Consider the following 21,399-nt stretch of genomic DNA (forward strand, 5'->3'; position numbering starts at 1 on the left):
GCCTAGCACGGGACCTGGTTTTGGCCTTCTGGGAATGCCATGCTCTAGGCTTGGAAGTGAAATCAGGAACTACAGAAGAGGAATGCAGAGGGATTGTCATTGGTCTCAACCATTTAACAGTTTAATTTGCACAAAGAATATTTTGATGGGATATTGGGAAGGAATTGCTGGCTGGCACTGGGTGCCCAGAGCAGCTGGGGCTGCCCCTGGATCCCTGGGAGCGTCCAAGGCCAGGCTGGACCAATCTCATCTGGTGGAAGGAGTCCCTGCCCATGGCAGAGGCTGGAATGGGACAGTCTCCAAGGTCCCTTCCAGCTAAACCATTCCATGATTCCCCGAGCACATCCCTCTGACCTGGCTGACCTCAGCTGGGTGATGTGAAAGAAGCTGCAAGTGCTAGAGCTGCTCTGCCTGAAGTCCCAGTAACTTCATGGGAAAGGATTTTTCACTGCCTCACTTTTGTGTGACAAAGCCTCTCAGCCTCTTCAGTTCTCACAGAAAATGAACAGGATAAAAATGGAACGATATGGGAATAAGCAGTTGGCTCACATTGAAAAGAAAGGTTACTGGCAGGAGGATGTGCATCATCTGTGCTGATAACACATTTGTCAAGGTATCTGGAAGCTGTTTATGCATAAAACATTCTCTGGAAAATAAGGTGGACATCATGATGCATTTTGCAGAAATTACGCCATAATTCAGGATGACCAAATGCAGCTCTCATGGCTAGAATTACACATGAATCTCAAAAATGTGAGTGGTAAAAAGGGGAAATGAAACCTTGTGTGCTAAATAAAGCACATGAAGGGGATTTACTGTAAACATACAATGATGAGCTCAGAAAGAACTGTTATTGCACAAGGAAAAGATCCTGGAAAAACTTATCCAGTTCTCTGAAAATGAGAATTCAGTGATCATCCACAGCCAAGAACTGCCCATAAATTCCTCCATGAGGACAAGGAGAGGAGCAGCACCCATCCATGATCTCTGTGACCAGAGGGAATGGCATGAAGGGAACCAGACCTGAAGGAATGACACAGAGCTCTCTAAGGGCAGGTTTAGGTTGGGTATCAGGGAAAGGCTCTTCCCCAGAGGGTGCTGGCACTGCCCAGGCTCCCCAGGGAATGGGCACGGCCCCGAGGCTGCCAGAGCCCAGGAGCCTTTGGGCAGCACTGCCAGGGATGCTCAGGGTGGGATTGCTGGGGGTCTGTGCAGGGCAGGAGCTGGGCTGGGGGATCCTTGGGGGTCCCCTCCAGCTCAGATTATTCCATGCTTCTACAATTCTAACAAGAAACAGGGAATTAGTTATTGGTTATTACAGAAAGCACTATTGGTAATTAAATAAAAATCCTCCTGCAAAAGATGTGGCAAAATCCATGTGGCAAATGTTTTCTGAGCAGTGAAATCCCAGTAATCCCAATCTACCACAATAAGAGTAGAAAGAGGAAAACAGATACTGTATTAGATAAATATCTGGTTTGCTGCCCTACGGCAGCTTGGTTGGTTGGAGATTTTTTCAATCCATATAAACAGTGCTAAATATCTACAGTTTTTAAAGTCACTGCACCCATGAAAACCCCTGGGAAGGTGATCAGCATACTTCAATTGTTATCCACCAGCTGTAGTAACACTTGCCTTGACCTGAATTTCCTGCTAGGCTCGGCAGACAGGTTTGAGTGGCTTTCACAATCCTCCCATGCCAGCAGAGTGGCAAGAAGCTGTTGTAGGTAAGGAATATTTGACAGAGGATGAGAAGGAGTAAAGGCTGAAGTCTCTGCTGCTGTTCCAGTGCTATGGAGAGGTGTGTGCTGTCTCTGGCAGGGCTCTCTCCAGTGAGTACCACGTGCACATCAGAGCAAGCTGCAAGCTGCTCACAGCAGCCTGGAGGACTCCAGTGAGCACAAAGACTTCACTTCACCCCAATGTGATGCTGGCTCTGTCAAATGATTCATAACTCCAACTCCACTGCCTCTGAGGCAGCTTCCTCAGAGCTGCACCTCCCAAACTGGCCAAGAACAGCCCCACACCAACAGACCCAAGAAATATGGGTGGTACTAGCAGAGGAATTTTAAGAAAGAGATCCTGAGTACGTGCAGTGAATGTGCCCCTTCTCAGGGGGCTGGCGGATTTGCTGGAGTTCTCTAGAAACTACCTAATAAACACCAGTCATTCCTCAACCAGAAGAAACACTCTCTCCAAAACCCAACACTGATTTCCCAAAACTAACAATTCTCACACTGATTTACTTTTAAAATAAACTAACAAACAGAACACCAAGCCTTTTTTCTTTGTGTGTTATATTTATTATTCTTTTGGGAGGCACAATGAAAATTTCAGCTTCTGTTCTTTTCCCTTGCAGAACAGCAGGGTACAGGTTAATTGCCATCAATCTACAATCAATATATTCTTCAGAAAATCTCTGATTGCATTTTCACATTTCCTGATAATAGAAGAGGCACATGTACCAGACAGTGTCAGTAGCTGAAATAAGTTTAAGCAATACTTGCTTAAAAAGCTGCACTGACTGCTATTTTAAGGCAGGTTGGGTGAAAGTTTGACAGGCAATTTCCTCAGGAAATGAAAATAATTTTGCCTACAGAAATACATTGATTGAAAAGAGGCTTTCAGAAAATACTTCATCAGTGTGAAATTATATTGATGTTGCACTTCCTTTAGTTAGAAAGACATCAATGAATCTCTTTTGTTCAGAATTCTGACTTCTCAGTTGTTCCTTTACCTTGCAAGCAAGGCAGGCAGCGATGCTCTGCTGTCAGAGGAGGCAGGTTTCTCGGGGGATCAGCAGCTCGTGCCAGGCTGCAGTGCCCAGGAGGCCTCAGGCTGTGTTCTCAATGAGCACAGCAATGCCCTGCCCTCCGCCGATGCACGCTGACCCAACCGCGTACTTCCCACCGCGGCGCCTGCTCAGAGACAAAAACAGGGGGGATCAGTTACTGCAGGTTACTGCAGCTGGTTTCCTCTCATAAAATCAGCAGCTCCTGTCCTGATTTTATGAGAGGAAACCAGCTACCAGCTGGGTGTCATTGAGAATGAAGTTTTAGAATGACTATGCTGTTATTTTTCTAGTAAAATACCATGAAGTCTCAAAGTGCTGTTGAAATATTTCTCAACAATGACTTTAGACATCATCTGGTTCCAGCCTCTGCCAGAGGCACAAACTTCTTCCACTAGACCCCACCTGAAAATTTCTGGAGTAGTTTTTAAACTACCTGCTGAGGTAGTTTTTAAATGCTAGGTTTCCTACAACCACACTCCAAGAAACAGATTTCTGCAAGGTGAAAATGATCTGAAGTTTCATGGCTGAGCACTAAGACAGTGTTGCAAGTACAAGCAAAGAGACACAGTGATCTCCACCCTGAGGGGGGAATTAAAATGGTGCTAAGCATATTAAGCAAGCCAAAAGAGCCAGATTTTCTGAAAATGGGCTAAAGGAGAGAGAAGGTGACAACAAAGTCTTTTAAAGCATCCCTTTCAAGTAGCTAAAGGACCGGAGAGGGACTTCACACAAGGGCCTGGAGGGAAAGAGCAAGGGGGAACGGCTTCCACAGCCAGAGGACAGGGACAGATGGGATATTGGGAAGGAATTCCTGGCTGTAAGGATGAGGCCCTGGCACAGGGTGCCCAGAGCAGCTGTGGCTGTTCCATCCCCAGTAGTGTTCAAGGCCAGGCCAGATGGGGCTTGGAGCCACCTGGGATAGTGGAAGCTGTCCCTAGGACTCCATGATTCTATGAAATGCCCCATGTTAAAAAGAGAACAGACTCTGCTCAAAGGGCATTTCAAAAAAAAGGAAACCTTCCCACAGGCTCCTGTGGGCTTGGATCAGATCTGGGTGAACTAATGAATGCTGTCATGACAACAGGATGGGATGTGAGGCAAGAGCAGGACCTGCCCTGCAGCACAGAGGTGGCAAACTCATACAGAAAGTGGCCCATTCCAGCCAGGAGAGTTTTAGGCTGGCTGACCAGAAGAGTTCAGTCACATGGTATCCATGCCCAAAATGTCAGCAGGCATAAATCCACGCTGAGCAGCTGCTGTGTTCCTACCTTAGCTCATGCACCAGGTGAGCTGTGATCCGTGAGCCCGAGGCCCCCAGGGGGTGGCCAATGGCAATGGCACCTCCATTGACGTTGGTTTTCTCAGGATCAAGGCCCAACACCTTTTCCACAGCCAGATACTGAGGTGCAAATGCCTCATTTACCTAAAGCACCAGAGAAAGGACAGAACTGTAACACCAGCTTTCAGCAGTATGTGTGCAAACAAGAATAAACAAGGTGAACTGGTCCTCCAGGTCCTTTTGGGAGAAACATTAAATGCTGTGTCTATAACAGCATGCTCAGCCAACACTCATGTGTCAATCCAACCCAACTAAATTCAAACACTATGCAAGTATGAGGTGTATTTTCTAAAAAAATAATACAGTATGCTCTGAGACAGTGGGTCCATGAAGAGCCTGCTGCTCTGACAGAAAAAGGCCCTGCTCACATGTATCACTAATCAAAAACATGAGCAGTCCAGCCAAAGGAGTAAACCGTCATGTCACATGAGGATATTTTTGTTCCACGGAATGTGATCACACCATTTCCAGTTTCCACGTGCCTGGGATTTTTGTAGTGACTGTGCAGCAGAAACTGGATGGACAGAGGTCAGGCAGGCTCCTGACAGGCAAGAACACCTACATGGCATGAGTGGAATCCTTCTGCTAAAAAGATCAGGGGTAAAATCACTGTTCCTGTAAAAACATCTCACCTCTACCAAATCCATATCCTTCAGGGTCAGTCCTGCCTTCTTCAAAACCTCTGTAATTGCAGGTACAGGGCCTGTTTGGAAATCATATGCAGTCAGTTAAATTTAAAAAAATATTAAATTAAGTATTAAAAACTTGTTTTTACATAGGATAAATTCATAAAGCCTCATGAGAACCCCTCCCACGAGCCTCTGTGCAGATAATCAGTTCTGGATATGTCACTAACCTGCTTTATTAGGTGGTAAGAGTGCTCCTAAATCTCAAAACTACTTGGTCTTCTTGCCAACAGCCAGGGAAAGCTGAGAGTGTCATGACTGCTGCACACAGAGCTTTTGAGTCAAGAGAAGTGACAGTTCCCAGGTAAAAAAAAAAACAACTTCACAATGGTTTTGAGGCATTCTCCTTCCCTGTACTCTTGGTTCCACTTATTTTTTCCTCCTTATGTTTACCTGCAGCCTCCAGGTAAACAAAATAAGAAAAATACAGGCTGCTCTAGAGTTTGCTGGTCACGTGCTTAGATATGGGTATTGTTGTTTTGGTGTTCTTAATATATCTGAAAATCTTCTAGTAAAAAACATTTAATTAGTTTATTCCAAACAATTAAATGCTCTCTCAGACTCAGGTCTTGGACAACTGAAGAAAGTAAGATTTTGGGTTTCAGACTATTAAGAGTTTGGCAACAACACTGTCCTCTGCAAGAAAGCTGCCTTCTATAACCTAATATAAACTACTAAGGGAAATAAATCTCAAATACAGCTACCTAAGGAAACGAACACTCAAAGAGAATTTGGAAGGGTTAATCAGGTATGTGCTTGTAGGAGAAACATACTGAGATGTTGGGTGGTGGCTGATCATTCAATTCTAAAACACCAACAATCCTAAATGCTATCGCACCGCCAAAAATGGTGTTGAAAGCACATACCTCAAAGAATAAATACATAAAAATATTAAATTATCAAAGAGACAGAAAAATTAAAATAAGTAAGGGCCCAGTTCAGAGCTCAGTGGAGTTTCAGGGAGCCCCAGGCAGCATAACACCAGACTAAGTGCATCTTATTAGGGAAGGATTTTAGTATGCCTGTTACGCATGAGAGTAATGGGAGGGTCTCATGTAGACAACACAAAGACCCCTAATGACAGCCGAGTAAACTTTTCCCCCTCTCTTTTTAAAACAATGGATTCTCTCACTCAACACTGTGAGACAGGACCTGCTATCAGTATGTGAAAGGACCGTGGCTAAGACTGAGCTCCTGTTTGTCAGATCTGCTGGCGTCATGTCCTCATCTGGTCTCTTTGAGCTGCTGGGGACAAGCTGTGGTGTGAAGGAGTTGGGATGCGATACTAAGTGATCCTCCATATGATTTATGAAGTTTTTAAACAAGCTAGAAGAGCTGCCTGAACTAGACAGAACAGGCTGGTCTAGGAAGCACAATGCCAGCACCAAGTCCAGCGAAGAAAACCCTCCCTCCACGTTTGCTTTGAAGGCTGTGTCAGTCAGACAGTCTGAGCAGGAAAACAAATCTGACAATGCCTCATTTGCATTTCTACTGACACACAGAACCTGCCAACAACAGCTCCTCTGAACAGAACACAGAGAGGAAAAGCAATGCTGGGATACAATGCTGTCTGCAAACTAAAGTGAAGGGAAAAATCCTGTGGTGTCTGGACTGGTTTTGAGGGACTGTTTGCACTAAGAGAGGAAACAGAAAATACCTAATGAGGAAACAGAAAATATGGGGCCAAAGCAACCAAGAAAAGGTTTTTGGTTTTCCAAGTAACACATGAACAGATGCGTATCTTGGGATCCAAGCAGATTGAGCCACTGAAACTGCTGGAAGGTTACACTCCTCCATCAGCAAGAGGTGAGGAAGGTAACTCATAGTTACACATTTTATCAAGGGATTTAGAGCTCACAGCAAATGAAAGTGAATTTAAGAAGAAAATGGTTTTTAAAAAATGTATGAGTGTTTGTTTTCTTGACTACAAGAGACAGTAAAAAAGAAGAGCCTGGGGGACTATGCTAGTGCTATTACTGTGGATCAGACACTGCACACACCCTTCCAGCCAAACTGAGGAGCAAATCTGTCCCTCTGCACAACAGGGACGGACTGACACAGCAGGATGGACAACAGGACACACAAACACCTTCAGAGCCACCAGACTGAGCACATTTCTTTCCTTTAGGATGCCCATGACAAGAACATTTTGATGCTGTTTGATGCCATAAAATGATGTGCTTTACTGCAACTTACCAATGCCCATGATGGAAGGGTCACAGCCAGCTGAGTGATAAGCTACTACTCTTGCCAGAGGAGTGAGACTGTGCTTTTTAAGTGCTGATTCACTGGCAATGATGACTGCACCAGCTCCATCACACACACCCTTGCAGTAAGAGAGAAGCATTTTTAGCAAGAAAATACAAAGAAACAAAAAAATCCTCACACTCTTTAACCCCCAAAAGGGGCTTGAGTCTAAGGTACCCTAATTAACAATGAACAATGTTTCTTCAAAACAACCAAAAACAAATCACTCTTCTGAGGATGGGGAAAGATAGTTAAATATAGATAAATGTTTCATGAATTCCAATGTGTTAGAAAAGAAAAATAAGTCTTCCCTGCATTGGAAATATGATTCTGCTGACTTGCAAGAACACTATTAATAATTGATAATATATGTGCTATTAATTATAAAAGATACTTTACAGACACCCACACTTACTGTGGCTATGATCTATTTTAGGCATGAATTCAGACTGTATGATCACAGCACTCCATCTGGCCCAAAGAACTTTAATCAATTAATTAAGATAATGACTGTGAGAGGAGCAGTCCATAATGACATGCTGCTAAGCACTGAGTATATTCTGGGTAAAAGCAAAATGTGGGGAGAGAGGACAGTAGCTGTGGTACAAAGATGAACAGCAGCAGTATGCCCACTAAAAAAATGTAGGTTTAAGGAAAGGAGTTCAGTTACCACTGCCCCCCCAAAAAAAAGGAGAGTGGGTACACAGCCACTGCAGCCACAAACTGCACAACTCAAGGCTGATGAGGAAATGCCAATGCCTCACTGCAGTATCAGTGGCAACCTATAGAATCAAATTTAGGATTTAGGAGCTGACTGAAGGAACCCCTGGCACTGCCAGGATCACCTGGCACAAGGCTGGGAGAGTCAGCTGGGGCATTCAGCTGCAGAATTAGAAGTCATTTTTGTCAGGAGACACCACTGAGAGCCAACTCGGTGAGAGATAAAAACAGGGGCAATAAATTTGGAGAACCACAGAGGGGACACGTGCCCAACCCAAGGGTCTGATGTACTCACTGAAGCATTCCCAGCCGTGACCGTTCCATCCTTTTTAAAGACACATGGGAGTTTTGTCAGCTGTTCCATGGTGGTCTGGGGTTTGGGGTGCTCATCCTTTTGCATGCTTTCTTTACCCTTTTTTGTCTTCACCTCAATTGGTGCCATCTCAGCCTTAAAGTAGCCAGCGTCATTAGCTGCAACCACAAAAAGGAAAATAAAAAGGACCTGATAAAAACATCAAGATGATTGCCCCATGACCAGCATGACCAACAATCACATTTTCATGTGCACACAGCTTCTTGATCTATTTGAACCAAAAGTTCAGGGACACCAATATTTATGCTTTATTTTGCTTATTTATTGTTGGGGTTTTTTTTGTGGTTTTTGTTATTTTAGGAAGTTGGGCAAAAATTATACAAGTACACTGTCAAACTTCTCCAAAGAAAGCCTCAAATACTGAAACTTTATTTCAGGTTTAAACAGCTAAACTCCTTCTGGTTTGGTTTTTTTGTGTAAACCATTAGGTTTATTTTTAGTATATATTCCCCTTTACTGCTGCTTCATTTTACAGCCCTGTCATTTCTCAGATGGCCAAGATGTAAATCTCACTCAGAGAGGAATGAGTAGAAAACCTCTTGAGCCGCATTGTTTCTGTTGATAAGATACTGTACATCAATCAAAATCCTGCTCAAGGTGATCCTCCAAAGGCTCTCACTGTCAAGCTAAGATCTCAGAATGGCATTCAGCTGCCTAAACAACCTAAAACAATTCAAGTCATTGCAGGTATCTAAGATGCCCAAAAAAGCATCTGGCCAGACTGCCGAATATAACATGAGACAGAGATTTAAAACTGAGACACTGAAATCGTCAGATCTGATGTTGTTTAGCTACCTCTGGGCTTCTCAATAAATGCCTCAAAACCTTTTTCTTTCCTGATTATACACAGGGTTCTCTCTTTACTGTGGGATAAGATGACCTGGTCCTACAGGCAGAAATAAAACCAGCAAGGTAAAATCCTAGGAAACAAGAAACACAGTTTCTAGCAAAGGCTCCAGTTAGGTAACAGGAGTTAGGTAACAAGAGGAACAAGCAGAAAGGGCAACAAATGATGAGGAAAAGTTACAAAAAGCATTTCTATATCCATTAGAAAAAATACAAAATCTTCCTTTGAGAGTGCAGCTGTTAAAATGCACCATCATTAGAATAGAAAATCATGCTTAGATTTTTCCTTCTTATGTTCACCTTTGGCCTCCAATGCATGTTGAGTCCCAGGATGGCCACTGCACATTCTACTGGATTTTGGCCTGAACTTCACAGCAACTGAGTCACAGAAACCTGGGATGGTTTGGGTTGGAAGGGACATTAAAGTCCATCTTGATCCAACTCCCTGCCATGGGCAGGGACACCTTCCACTGTCCCAGGCTGCTCCAAGCCCCATCCAGCCTGGCCTGGGACACTGCCAGGGATCCAGGGGCAGCCCCAGCTGCTCTGGGCACCCTGGGCCAGGGCCTGCCCACCCTCCCAGCCAGCAATTCCTAATTGCCAAGAGCCCAAAATCTGTGCCTGCCCTCTGGCACTGGGAGCCATTGCCTGGCTGCTGTCCCTGCAGGCCTTGTCCCCAGTCCCTGGGCAGCTCTGCTGGAGCCCCTGGAGGCCCTGGAAGGGGCTCTGAGGTGTCCCTGGAGCCTTCTCTTGTGCAGCTGAGCAGCCCCAGCTGTGCCAGGCTGGCTCCAGAGCAGAGGGGCTCCAGCCCTGGCAGCATCTCCATGGTCTCCTTTGCACTGCCTCCAGCAGTTCCATGTTCTCCTTACATTGCAGGCCTAGAGCTGAATGCCTCTAAATTATGGTTTTGGGCACGTAAAGCTCCCAGAGAACAGTTTAAAACACAGCTCCTAAACAAATATCCCCTCTTCAGATTTCATGTGCTCCATGACTGTTCAAGCATTCAAGAACAACATTCAATTTGCAAAAGAAAGCAGAAGGATTTAGATGAATTACAGCACATGCTGGCACACAAGGAGGATGTGGGTCACTTTGGAAAACTGTTCTGCCGTGTAGAGGAAAGAAAAGAGTGCAGTCAGGCATGCCTGGGACAATGCTGCATCCCACCAGAGGGGCACCAACAAATGACATTCACCAACATGAATCCTACTCAGGCAGGAGCTGACCTGTGACTGGCCAGTGGTGTTTGCTGCCTCAACAGCTAAGGAATGTCCCTGAGGAAGGCACAGGAAGGCAGTGGAAAGGGGCTCCCACTAAACCTTCTGAGACGTGCAACCCCTCACTCAGCATACTGTCAAAGTCAACCCCCCTAAGAGCGCGTCATTTGTACCATGGGGCCAGCAAAATCACAAACTACAGCATGCAAACAGAAGGACAAGAGCACCAAGAGCCAGAGAAACCCTTAGAATGCTTCGAATCAACGCTAAAAACTGACTAGACTTGAAACTGGTGTCACATAAACGCTTCCCCTGCCCGACTCACTCACCAGCCTTGCACCTCTGCTGGGTTTTGAGCGCGTACCGGTCGCAGTCCTCCCGGGAGATGCTGTATTTTGCAGCCAGGTTCTCAGCTGTCACTGCCATAGGGATTTTAACATGTGTATCTGTTAGGGCTTCCCACAATGTGTCTTCCAGCTGCATGGAACATCAGAAGGAGGAGATCAGAAAGCACGGCAATACTGTATTTATTACTGACAGCTTCTAACTGTTCAGTAGTCTCTTAGAAACTAATGGCTCTTTGTAGAATTAATTCAGGTTGCCTACAGATAATTTACTGATTTATCAGAATGAACACAGTGAAAAACAGTGTGCAAGTTCTTGTGTGCTACTCTAATTAATCTCCATTACACTCTAGTGCAATTCTTTCCACTCACACGTGGCCCCAAGAGGCTTGGGGAAAGCTTTAAAAATAGGTTTTTAGTATTTCAGAATATTTCACTTCTGTATTAATTATTTATTAGAGTCCTGTGAGCAAACTTCCTGGTTGCCACAAAGGAAATGGGAGGCAGTGTGAGAAGGCACAACAGCCTACTGATTCTTTAGCTCTTTCTCTACTGTCAGGTAGAATCCCCTTGCTAGAGTCAAAGGTTTCTGTGGGCATAACATATCAGGAGAGAAGATACCCAAGTTTACCTTCACTCAAGCTAATAAAGGTAAGCCCAGTCAGTTCAGATGGCTTTTGTTATTTCTGTCAGCAGAAAAGTTCTTTAAGATAAACCATTCATTCACCTGTCACTGTGTAATTCAGTTATCTTTATGGTAAGAACACAGTTGCACCTACTTGGTGTATCAGCAACTTTGTGAAGGTGCTGTCTGTAGGACCTGTGCCACACAAGAACAGAATCAAGGACATCATATTCACCATCTTCACAACGGAAATATGGTGTGGGAAAAAAATCCAAAGGGCTGAAATATCCTGATTTTGCATTTTGATGTCAGTTATGACCTACTGAGTAAGTGGTGACACGTTTTCAATTTATCCTGCTGCACATTTTCCACAGTATTCACTCAGGACTTACCTTCAGAAGAAAATGTAAAGATAACTTACTTGTCAATGGATTTACCTTCAAGGTTCCACTTTGAAATTGAGAGATGCTCACAGCTTGGAGGTATACATGCTCTTTACCAGTCTCTCTACCTACTGCCAGCATTACTAGCCTTGCCTAAACTGTATGTGCCTCTACTTCACAGACATTTTGTACATAGTGCTTGCACAGAATGTAGCAAGCGAACTAAATTTTGTGTCCAAGAGTTTATTGGTATGTTTAACATGGAACAGGAACTCAAAAATGGTTTTGAAAAAGCTGGAAAACTGGCACACTTCACCAAATGGCCTGACCCTACTGTTTCGATACTGTCTGAATACTACATAAATGCTTTAAGCTATGAAGTCTGGATCTAATCTCCAATAATTTCACTTGCAAGGATTTGGTGCCTACAATCCTGATACTAAACAATGCTTTGCTCACAGAGCAAAGGAAGTACCTTGAGCTCTGCTCCTAATCTGGTTCCGAACCGAACCTTCCGAACCGCGTAAGGAGCCTGGCTCATGCTCTCAGCTCCGCCACACAGAACAACTTCTGACTCATTCAGGCAGATTTCCTGTCAACACAGTAAAACAAAACACATCTAGGATTTAGCTGGCTGCTTGAGTAAGAGAATAACAACTGTTTTAAAAGAAGAGGTTGTCACCTACAAAGCAATGAACTTAGAATGAATCCAAGCTTAGCCATGTGTGTACATGGATGAAGGGTTTACCCTTCTGTTAATGGTGGGGGTCTGTCTCCTTCATGCCACATCCCTTTTTCTTCCCTTCAGCAGAGAATGATTGCATCCATGAGGGAAGAAGAGAATATGGGTGTGCACATGTGACAGAGCAGAGGAACAAAGACATCAGGAATCTGCATGCTTGTGTGGTTTGGTTCACAAACGGTTGTGCTTGCGGTTTTCAGCTCCCACTCTTCTCAAAAGGAACACAAATTACACTTCAAAGCCTGAAGTAAGACCTTACCATTCAAAAAAGGGACATAATTTTAGAAGACAATAGGTAGGCAGCTGCCAAATAAGTACCCAAAACACACTAATTCATCAATGGCAAAGCACACAAAACCTAAAAGCCCCAATTCCTAAATGCACCATCAAAGCATTCAAAACTAGTGCTTCCTTAAAATGCTTCACTGAATTGGACTTTGAGGTTATTTATGAACTAGAATGAAAGAAAATTAAATTACCCCACGGAAGCTGTGGCTGCCCCATCCCTGGAAGTGCCCAAGGCCCGGCTGGACAGGCCTTGGAGCAACCTGGGATAGTGGAACGTGTCCCTGCCCATGGTAGAGGGGTGGAACTGGGTGTACTTTGATGTGCCTTACAACCCAAACAGTTCCACGATTCTGTGATCTTGATATGCATTTGAGATTCCTAGCTAATAACTTGTGTGTAGCAATATGTGCTGAGATGCTCCCTACTGTTACTAAAAACTTAGTGAGCACCTCAGCAGCACAGGCTGCATTGATTGCCATTTTTGAAAAGGACCTCACACCATACTTCCAGTAAAAAGTGGTCACATTCTGCAGCAGATTTTTTCAGTGTGGACAAACGTGTGTATGGCCTCTGCAATAAGCACTAGGAAAAACAGTCGGGTGGATGTTATTGCAAACATGTAACCTTATCTCTACATTTTTCATATTTTTCTTCTAGAGTATCAGACCTAAAATAATTCTTTAGCCAAGGAATGCCAAAAAAATCCCACGCAGTCAACAATCTGCTTGTTCAAGTATTCATAAAAGCAATGTATGAGCAAATGAAATAAAAATCCCTGTGCTCTGACTCAATGGTTTTGGCCAACTCCTCAAAGAGAAGTTGAGTCTCTTCTATCCTAAAACAAGTGACATCATAAACTACTTAACCCATGAGAGGTTTGGATCTTTGAACAAAAGCATACTTAAAAAGCTCAGATTGCTGCTTACACAGCTAGCCAGGTGAGAATATAAACAATGATCAAGAGATGAAAGACTCCTGGAGTCCAGTAATTCCATACAAACAGGATTGTGGGATGCAACTATAGCACAGCTGAGCTCCAGCTAACACTTGTTGCACTCCTCATATTAAACTAAAAATTACTACAATACTTGGATTTTAAGAACCAACCACACAGTTTGGCACTGTGGTGGCTGAACTGCAAAAAACTGCGCTGGACAATAGAAATCTCTATCAAAAACCCATGTGAAGACTCATCCCAAACACAAAGGACATGTTTCTACACGTTAAAGGCCTGACAAAAGCTACAGCTGACACAGAAATACAGCTTTGTACCTGACAGCCATTGGCAATGGACTGGAAGCCAGAGCCACAGAGCCTGTTGACAGTGAGGGCTGGGACAGACACGGGAACTCCCACTCGCAAACCAACGTGTCTTGCAATGTAGATGGCATCTGAGGAGCTCTGCAGGCACAACAGGAAAGAGGTTTTGTCACACTCTCATTGGTTTGGAAAGCAAAAAAAAAAAACTCTTGATGGAAAAGTCAGAATGGTGTAATTGCATCCCAGACAGAAGATGGTGCATGTTCAGCAGAAATCCTACTGCTCACCCAAAGAACTTTGATTGGGCTCAGGAAGACACTATCCACAGGACCTGAAAGTGTCACTGTCTTAATATGCATTTTAAAGAAAGTGTGTGTTAAGTCAGAAACTTTATGGTTTTTTCCCTTATCCTTTATTTTCAAAACAGCACCCACACAGCAGGCTGACACAAGGGCAGATCCTGCCTGGTGAGCTGCAATTATTTTAAGGTAAATTAATATTGTTCAGACTAACAAGGGAAGGCCTCCGAAAACCAGAGAGAACATCTATGCTCTTGGGGAACGTGCCCTAAGCTAAAACGTATCATAAAGACAAAGTTCTGTGCACAGTGCTGCAATACTATTGCAAGTTCAGAAAAAAAAACCTAATGAAGCCACTTCTGCTGAAGGAGTTTGAAGAAGTCACACATTCACAGTTTATTAAAATTAATCAAACAATATAAATAAACCAGAATTTTAAAAAAAAAATCTACTGGGATGGGGAAGTATGCTGCAAAGGAAAATACATGTACTTTCAAAATAAAAAGAAACTTTATCAGGAGATGGCTATTTTTTATGTGAAAGTACTACAAGAGATTTGAGTGCAGCAATGCTTTCATAGGCCACAAATAGCTCTTACAAAATTGAAAAGCTGAATAAAAGAAGCATAGATAGTAGCTGTAGGAGACAGAATAATTTAAAGCCACTCTTTTGGCTGAAAATCCAAAGAAGGAATACTACCTGTTTCTTTGCTTATTTTCCAAGTTCTCAGCTACTTGCTTCTTCTGCATCCTTGAAACACGCAGTGCAAAATAGAAGTCCCCACCCTTAATAGTAATGGTGAAAATCAGAACACAAAGCAAAAAAAAAAAAAAAAAGCTAGAATGTTCTTTGCTGTCTTGCCTAAAACAAAGATCCTCATTTGTATGTGTGGGTAACTGCAGTTCTGCAATGCATACAACAGCATCCTCTTTGGAATAGACACGATTGTCCAAATGTCTCTGCCAATCAAAGCATGTATCCTTCCAGTTCAAAGGAAACTCAGGTTCACTCAAAAAAAAAATTCTATGGAAAACACAGGAGAAATTGACTCAAATCACTTACAGGCTTGACACAGAAAGGGATTTATGCAGGTCAGTGAAAAAATACTGATCACTAAGTCACACAGCTCAAGCCATTAAAACAAGGGAAACATACCTGGGATTAGCAACTAACCAGTTAATTGACATGTGCTTTTAGGAGGTCAGCTCGTCCTGGTTTAAACTACCTCTGGCACTAAAAAAAGCAAGTTAAGCCTTGCTCCCAACAGCACCACAAACCACACAGGATACATCCCTCAAGCACAAGCAAGAAACACTACCCTGCAAACCGCTACCGACCCCTTTCACTTCCACCCCTTTGGCTGCCAGCCCGAGGAGGCAGCTGCCTACAGGGCCACACCGAGGGTGCCTGAAACAGCCCCCGAGCAGGGGATTTTGCAGCCACCAACCTGCATGACGTTGCCCACGACGACGCTGTCGACGATCTCGGGGGGCACCTTGCCCGCGGCCAGCGCGGCTCGAGCAGCATGCTCCGTCAGGTCGGTGGCCGAGAAGTCCTTCAGCAGCCCCCCGTAAGTGCCGAAGGGAGTGCGCTTGGCCGCCACGATGAACACACCTGCAGTGGGGGCAGAAATGACCCACGGTGAACACTCCCCCCCAGTGGGGGCACAAATTATCCAGAGGCAAAGCACCTGGCGCGCAGGGGAGCGCCAAGCCAGCCTCCGGTGGGTGAGCGTCGCTACGGGACACGAAATGAAATGATGCGAGCACTGGAATCTCCAGGGTAAAAGAAGGGCAGTTTAATTTCTGACCCCAACATTTATAGATTTTTAAAAGTGACGGTGGATTGGAGGATGACAGTGCTACCTCTCCAATGACCCTGGACAAACCAACAGTCCATCGAATTTCTCCTCCTCCAGAAAAGAATGCAAAACAATAAGTATTTACAAAAAAAAACCAAAAATGCGTGAGAAAATTCGTTGCAAGAATGTAAACATCAGAAGGCTCAGGAGAACTAAAAAAACAGGGCAACAGGTGACACCCCAAATTCACACGAAACTTTGTAAGTATAGGCAACACAAACACAAGAAGCTTGAGATAAATAATGAATGGTGCTTTAGACAGGGAAGGCATGAAGAATTAACAGTCAGAAAGAAAAGCCGGGAAGATTCTGGAAATACAGTGAGGTTTGACAACAAAGCAAGGTTGGATACAAATGTGGAGTCGGAGTAGGCTGCCACATGCATCAAAAATTAGTGGTAATGCACTTAAAACATGCCAGTAACATCTAGGAAATCCTGTAGTAGACACCTGTGAAAAAATCAGATAGGAACAGTGCTTTTAGCAGAGGCCATTCCCTCATCCTAGAAAAATCAGCAGATTTTTGGTTTATATGCAGAAACAAAAAAACCAATCAAACAAAAAACCACCAAAAAAACCAAAAAAACCCAAGAAAACCAAAGCAAACCCCCCCCCCCCCCCATACACTTTTTATATGCACTTCAACTTTGAGGACTTTAGCTTAAGAGGAAAAACATTCCCTAATCAAAAAATTCATGCCCCTGACACCAGAAATATATATATATGCCACCTAAACTGCTTTAGCATGAATCTTCTGGTTCCTGAGAAAAAAATCCATTTTTTACTAGGTAGAAGACCATGTGCAAGAACTTGTGTACAAATGCACGGGCCGGTAGCAGATGAAACAAATTCCAGATCAGGGGAAGCCACCTCTGAACCAAAGCAAACATCTCCTGGCTGCCTGTCACACTGGCTCCCTGCTCCCACGTGCAGAAAAACAAGTGGGAGGCAGGCTGTGAACTTTCCCCCAGTTGAACCGTATCGTTCACATCCCCTGTTTCCACAGCTCCCATCAAACACCCAGCTATTTTAGGGAACGCTGCAGGGACACACACAGATGTAACCACGCAGACAAATGAAAATGCCTGCTCATTAAGCTGCTTGTGAGCACTGATTTCAGGCCATCTGATCTGTGTGACTTGGCTGTTTCGTCAGAGAGGGTGCCTCTCCATCCCGCATGTATTTGCACCCCAGGCTGCATGACTGCTAGAAAAGGACATTCCAAACTAGTCAAGGTCAAGGCTCCCCACTGACAAGGGCCTGAACACAGTGCAGAGATCTAAAATGTGCAGGGAGAAGGCTCAGACTCATATCACAGAATGGGTTGGGTAGGAAGGGACTTCAAGGATCGTCCAGTTCCACCCCCCAGCCATGGGCAAGGACACCTTCCACTATCCCAAGTGCTCCAAGCCCCATCCAGCCTGGCCTTGGACACTTCCAGGGATCCAGGGGCAGCCACAGCTGCTCTGGGAAGCCTGTGCCAGTGGCTCACATCATGGGAAAGTATTTCTTCCCAATACCCAATCTAAACCTTCCCTCCCTGGCATATCTTTCCTGCAGCAAAACAGGCCTTGATACTCACATTCTTCACCACTCCTCCCATCCACTGATTCCCTGCCTCCTCCAAATTGTGCCAGCCCTAACTGATCACAAAGCCCCGCTGCAGACCAGCCTGGGGACCTGACCAAGCTAAAGGAGCCCCTTCTCCTCCCTCCTGGCCCGTTTGTCAGTCACCCACGTTATTTGTTCAGTCACATCCACTGCGGCATTGCCTCACGAGCAGTCCAGGGGCGAGGATGGAACTTTGCCCTTAAACATTCCTTCCACATCAATACCACCTCTCTCTCTTTCACGGAGGCTGCTCACTGCTGCCCACTTCCCAACAGCACCACGGGGCCAATAAACCAGGGCAGGTCACACAACAGAGGCAGCTGAACACCAACTCAGCAGGAAATGAGGGCCTCATTTTCACTTGGATCAGTCCTGTGCCCGAGTTCACCTTCTGCCTGCTCAATAAAACAATAACTCAAGATTCAGAGAGAAGACTGGGTGGAACCATTACAAGAGGAAGATGAAGGAGCAGCAGCACAATCTGTGTTATGTTGAATTAGGCTGGACACAGACACTCCCTTAGGGGACATAACTCCAGAGCCTGACAAATTTTGCTTGACTGGAGAGGCACCTACAAATGCTAATCCCTCCCCAGAATTTCAGGAGAGGCAACAAGGGGTGGCTGAAGTCCTGAGTGAAAAAGGACTCTTTTACCTTCGACAACTCTTCCTAAATTCCCATCAATTAGTTCTGTCCTGCATTACCAGAGAAAGATTCCAGAGTCTCTGCAACTTTCCAAGGTGATAAACATTGTCTAAGAGCACAATAGCACCAAATGCATAGAAATGTGACAACTTTTGGGGAAAGAAAGCCAAGATCACTCTGAATCCTTACCAAACACTACATTTGAGACATTTTTTAAACTGGTTTTCTTAATCACTTGCTGCCAAATAGAGAACTGAAACACTACTTGATCCTCCAACATATCTCAAATGCACTTGGTACGAAAATAATTCTTCACCAGATCACATTCTGAAAGCTTAGAAAACAACCAATAACATAAAAAAGGAAGTTGAGAAGCAAGAAATACGAAAGTGTTGTGGGTTGAGATAAGAGAAAATCCTGCTAACGGGCACAGAAAACCAAAATCAAACTATTATGGCAAGGTGCCCTCTGTGCTATCCAGCTCAGCAAAACCATCAGAATTAACACAATGCTGACTACACAGGCCTTAGCACTGCAATCTCACACCATGACTGACAAGTACAGTCTGTCAAGTAGCAAAGTGCCATCAAATAGATAAAAAGCCCTATTGCAATAAATTTCAATTTTGTTTTCATACAAGAACAGGTCTTAAAAGGTGTATGTACCTCATTTTTAAGAGTCACAGAATTTAAACAATGCAGAGCGTAAATCAGTTCTTTGCACCAAACAGTTCCAGGAGCTGCGGCACCTTAAGGAGTTTATCCTGCACTAGCAGGGCTAACACAGGCAGGGCCTGGATGTGACAAACTCCCTGTCACTGATAGTTCAGGTGTCACTTAAGTCACTGCGCATAAGCAGAGAATCACAGAATTACAGAATCATCTGAGCTGTAAAAGACCTCTAAGACCATGGAGTCCAGCCATTCCCCAGCACTCCCAAGGCCACATCCACATGACTTTCAAATCCCTCCAGGGCTGGGGACTCCACCACTGCCCTTGGCAGCTGTGCCAGGGCTGGACAGCCATTTCCACGGAGAAATTGCTCCTGCCACACAAGTCAAATTCCCAGTTACATGACAGACACGCACACCTTGCTTTGCGTTTGTTTGCAGCACAGCTGAGTCGAGCACGCAGGGAGCCAAACACTGAATTACGGCAGAAAACAGTGCTGAACACAGAGGCTGTGACTGACACTGTCTGACCCCCTCCTCACCTTCTTCACCCCCTCCCCACCCTGTGCTCCCCATTCCCACTCTATGAACCCCATTCCCACCCCCTGACCACATTTCCACTCTCTGAACCCCATTCCCACCCCCCGACCACATTTCCACTCTCTGAACCCCATTTCCCTTCCCCTGACCCCTATTCCCACCCCCTGACCACATTCCCACTATCTGAACCCTACTCCCACCCTCTGAGCCCCCTCCCCACTCTACGGCGATCATTCCCACCTCTGCACCTCATTCCCACCCTCTGACCCCACGCAGCCCGGTGTTTTTGCGAAGTTCCTAATTACTTCCAGCTCTCTGGCCGAGCAGGCACGGACGGGACAGCGGTGAGAGAGATCCCCCGGAGGCACGGGAATAGCTCTCGGGGGCTCTACTTTCTAATTCCTGCCGGCCCCACCACCTGCCTCGCTTTGGGGGCCCCTACAGCGTCCAAGCCGTGACCTCCCGCCCTCAGGGTCCGCCCGGAGCCCCTCAGGGAGCCAGGGATCCGCGGGGGGACGGGATCCTCACCCCTCAGCAGCGCCATGGCCCGCCCGACTGCCGCGCCCGCCCGCCGGCCCCGCACATTCGCCACGCTCAGGGCGGAAGGGGCGGCCGGGCACGGCCGGCAGGCAGTTCACTTGAAGTTATTTTCTACGCGTAATTTTAGTTGTTTGATAAATTTATTTGAAATGTGGGGGAAAATTTTGGTTGTTTGTTTTTTATACTTTGCTTCTGTTTGGTTCGATTTTTTCCGTGCGGTTTTGGCGAATCGGCGGCAGGGGAAGCGGGCGGTGATGACTGAGGGGAGAGGCTCCCCCGCCGCCCGCCTCACAGGTGATTATAGCATGTTACGGTTAATTGCAGATAATCATGGGATCCCTTCCGTTGGAAAGCACCTCCGAGATCATCGAGTCCAACTTGTCACCCGATCCCCACCTTGTCACCCAGCCCAGAGCACTCAGTGCCACGTCCAGGCCTTCCTTGGACACCTCCAGGGATGGGCACTCCCAACATCTCCCCGGGCAGTTCCAATTCCTGGCCTCCCTTTCCTTGGGGAAATCCCTGCTGATGTCCAACCTGCGCCTGCCCTGGCGCAGCTGATATCTATAAACCTCCCTGAGGGGGTTGTGGAGGGTCGCACCCCTGAATTCGTGCACAATCCGTGGCTGACCTAATTCCCAGCTTCGGCTTCCCTGGACTCGGACGGAGATGAGCAGGAGCTGCTTGCAGCCCATCTCATTTTCCAACACAGCAGACAGTGAAAAACACAGGGATAAAAGGGCTAAAAAGCCTGCGATCGTATATTGGTCACTAGAGGGATGAACTGGTCCCTCCGTGGGCTGCAATGAACACGTATCGGTCTCAGTGATGCAGCACCATGGATGCTGCAAGAACTGACAGCAGGACAGATCCATGGTTTATTCTGATAATATGAAATAGTTAAAACCACACACAAATATCATAGAATCCCCCAAGGGTTTGCATTGGAAGGGATATTAAAGCTCATCTGTTTTCACCCCCTGCCATGTGCAGGGACACCTTCCACTGTCCCAGGCTGCTCCAAGCCCCATCCAGCCTGGCCTTGGGCACTGCCAGGGATCCAGGGGCAGCCACAGCTGCTCTGGGCACCCTGGGCCAGGGCCTGCCCACCCTCCCAGCCAGGAATCTGGACCTCCAAGGTACACCACAAAACCCACCCTCCCGAGTTCTGATGGTTGAAATGCACCTTGAGGTATGATTTATCTGTATAATTGCTCCAGTGGAACCATCCCGGCTGTCAGGCAGAAGACAGGGAAGGCAGTGAAAATATTTTGTGTACAAATAAAAATTGCCGTATGTCTTCAGGGACACATTTAAAGTTCTGTAAATTTTATAGAAGAAAAAAATGTCATCCTGTGAAGACTCCTATTT

At 45.5% G+C, this 21,399-nt stretch overlaps 1 protein-coding gene across 1 annotated transcript; it reads right to left on the reverse strand.

Annotated features, from left to right (window-relative positions):
* Positions 1-2,280: 2,280 nt before the first annotated feature.
* On the reverse strand, positions 2,281-20,088 carry ACAA2 (acetyl-CoA acyltransferase 2). The gene is made up of 10 exons (XM_054652112.2): positions 20,017-20,088; positions 15,611-15,777; positions 13,877-14,005; positions 12,050-12,166; positions 10,552-10,699; positions 8,082-8,257; positions 7,016-7,145; positions 4,766-4,836; positions 4,063-4,217; positions 2,281-2,918 (listed from the first exon to the last, which is right to left on the reverse strand). Exons 1-10 carry the CDS (start codon positions 20,030-20,032, stop codon positions 2,834-2,836), a joined length of 1,194 nt encoding a protein of 397 aa, XP_054508087.2. The 5' UTR covers positions 20,033-20,088; the 3' UTR covers positions 2,281-2,833.
* Between the last annotated feature and the right edge of the window lie 1,311 nt (positions 20,089-21,399).

The sequence above is a fragment of the Agelaius phoeniceus genome, chromosome Z (genome assembly GCF_051311805.1).
Source record: "Agelaius phoeniceus isolate bAgePho1 chromosome Z, bAgePho1.hap1, whole genome shotgun sequence".
NCBI lineage: Eukaryota > Metazoa > Chordata > Aves > Passeriformes > Icteridae > Agelaius > Agelaius phoeniceus.

Coding starts and splice junctions, on each gene's coding strand:
- ACAA2 (XM_054652112.2), bottom strand. Junction 12,167..13,876: donor CCATTGCCAATGGCTGTCAG/GTACAAAGCTGT, acceptor CTGTGTTGACAG/GAAATCTGCCTGAATGAGTC. Junction 4,837..7,015: donor CCCTTCCATCATGGGCATTG/GTAAGTTGCAGT, acceptor ATTTCCAAACAG/GCCCTGTACCTGCAATTACA.